We start from the raw sequence: 1,259 nt of genomic DNA on the forward strand, positions 1-1,259 counted from the left end.
GAATGAATGTGTTGCTCCTAAATCAAACAACACAATAACTTTATGTGAAAAAAATAAAAAAAGTACATGTCACCACATCGTCGGCGTCCTCTACATCTCTCAGCGTAAGCGAATATACTCACACCTGGGCGGTGCCCCTCTGATGGCCACCTAGGGGTGCCTAATTGTGTCCCTGGAACTGATGAGGTGCAGGTGCATCACTAAGCCATGCACAACAATCTCGTGCTATGTGGCCAGGTCTACCACATCAATAACATCTAGCTGCTCTAACTCGGCACTTGCCCCCAATGCCTATGATGACACCTGGGACAAGGAGGGCATGACGAAGTTCCCTGAGGAGCTCAAGGTCCCACCTCCTATTGCTGACCCGCGTAGTCACCAGGACTCCTCCATGTACCCTGATTGGTGCCCGTCTGAAACTCAAGAGGTAAGGGCCTCTTCCTCTAAGTCGCTATCTCCGCACTCTTCTGCAGACTGGTCTCCAATATTGTGGCCTTATTAACTAGCTCTAAGGAACTCTGGACCTGAAACACCACAACTTGCTTATATATGCTCTGTCTCAGTCTTCTCTCAAACCTCCAGGCCTTTCTAGGCTCGTCTGAGACCATGTAGGGGGTGAAACGAGATAGCTCCACAAACTTGGTCCTGTATTGTTGTACGGTCAAGTGCCACTGAGTCAAATTTAGGAACTCCTTCGACTTAGCTTCCTTAGTGGAAGCGGGGAAATATCTGTCAGAGAAAATCTCCCTGAAATAGCTCCAGGTAGTAACTGAAGGTCCCGACCTTTGATCCTCCACCAACTTCACTGCTCTCCACCACCGCTTACCCTCCCCAATCAACTTGAAAGTAGTGTATTGCACCCTCTGCTCATCGGTGCAATGTAGAACAACTAGAAGTTCCTCAATATCCTGGACCCAATCCTTCGTCATGATCAGGTCCGCTCCTCTTGCAAATGCCGACGGATCTATACGGGTGAACTGCTCGATGGTGCAGCCCTGGTTTGCAGGTGGGTAGCCCTACCCTCTATAGTCCTGTTTCATCTCTGCCCTAACCTACCAGGCTAAACCTCGTAGTAATGTCGAGGCATCGATATCTTCCTCACTAAAATCCTCCACATTATTATCTCTTCCAGCATCAATATCCTTATCTTTAGGATCCATCCTGAAAGTAGGGCAAAGAATATATTTCTTAGAATTTTATTAGCGGAACACTACTTGTACAACTAATTAGCTATAACGATAAAGTTCCCCTACATCCCA

The 1,259-nt window shown here is 47.4% G+C and overlaps 1 protein-coding gene across 1 annotated transcript; it reads right to left on the reverse strand.

The window, feature by feature from the left end:
• Nucleotides 1–443: 443 nt before the first annotated feature.
• On the reverse strand, nt 444–929 carry LOC131162793 (uncharacterized). Its single transcript, XM_058119392.1, has one exon. It carries the CDS (start codon nt 927–929, stop codon nt 444–446), a length of 486 nt encoding a protein of 161 aa, XP_057975375.1.
• Between the last annotated feature and the right edge of the window lie 330 nt (nt 930–1,259).

Source organism: Malania oleifera, chromosome 8 (assembly GCF_029873635.1).
Source record: "Malania oleifera isolate guangnan ecotype guangnan chromosome 8, ASM2987363v1, whole genome shotgun sequence".
Taxonomy (NCBI): Eukaryota; Viridiplantae; Streptophyta; class Magnoliopsida; order Santalales; family Ximeniaceae; genus Malania; species Malania oleifera.

Coding starts and splice junctions, on each gene's coding strand:
- LOC131162793 (XM_058119392.1), bottom strand. CDS start 929: ATGACGAAGGATTGGGTCCAGGATATTGAGGAACTTCTAGTTGTTCTA.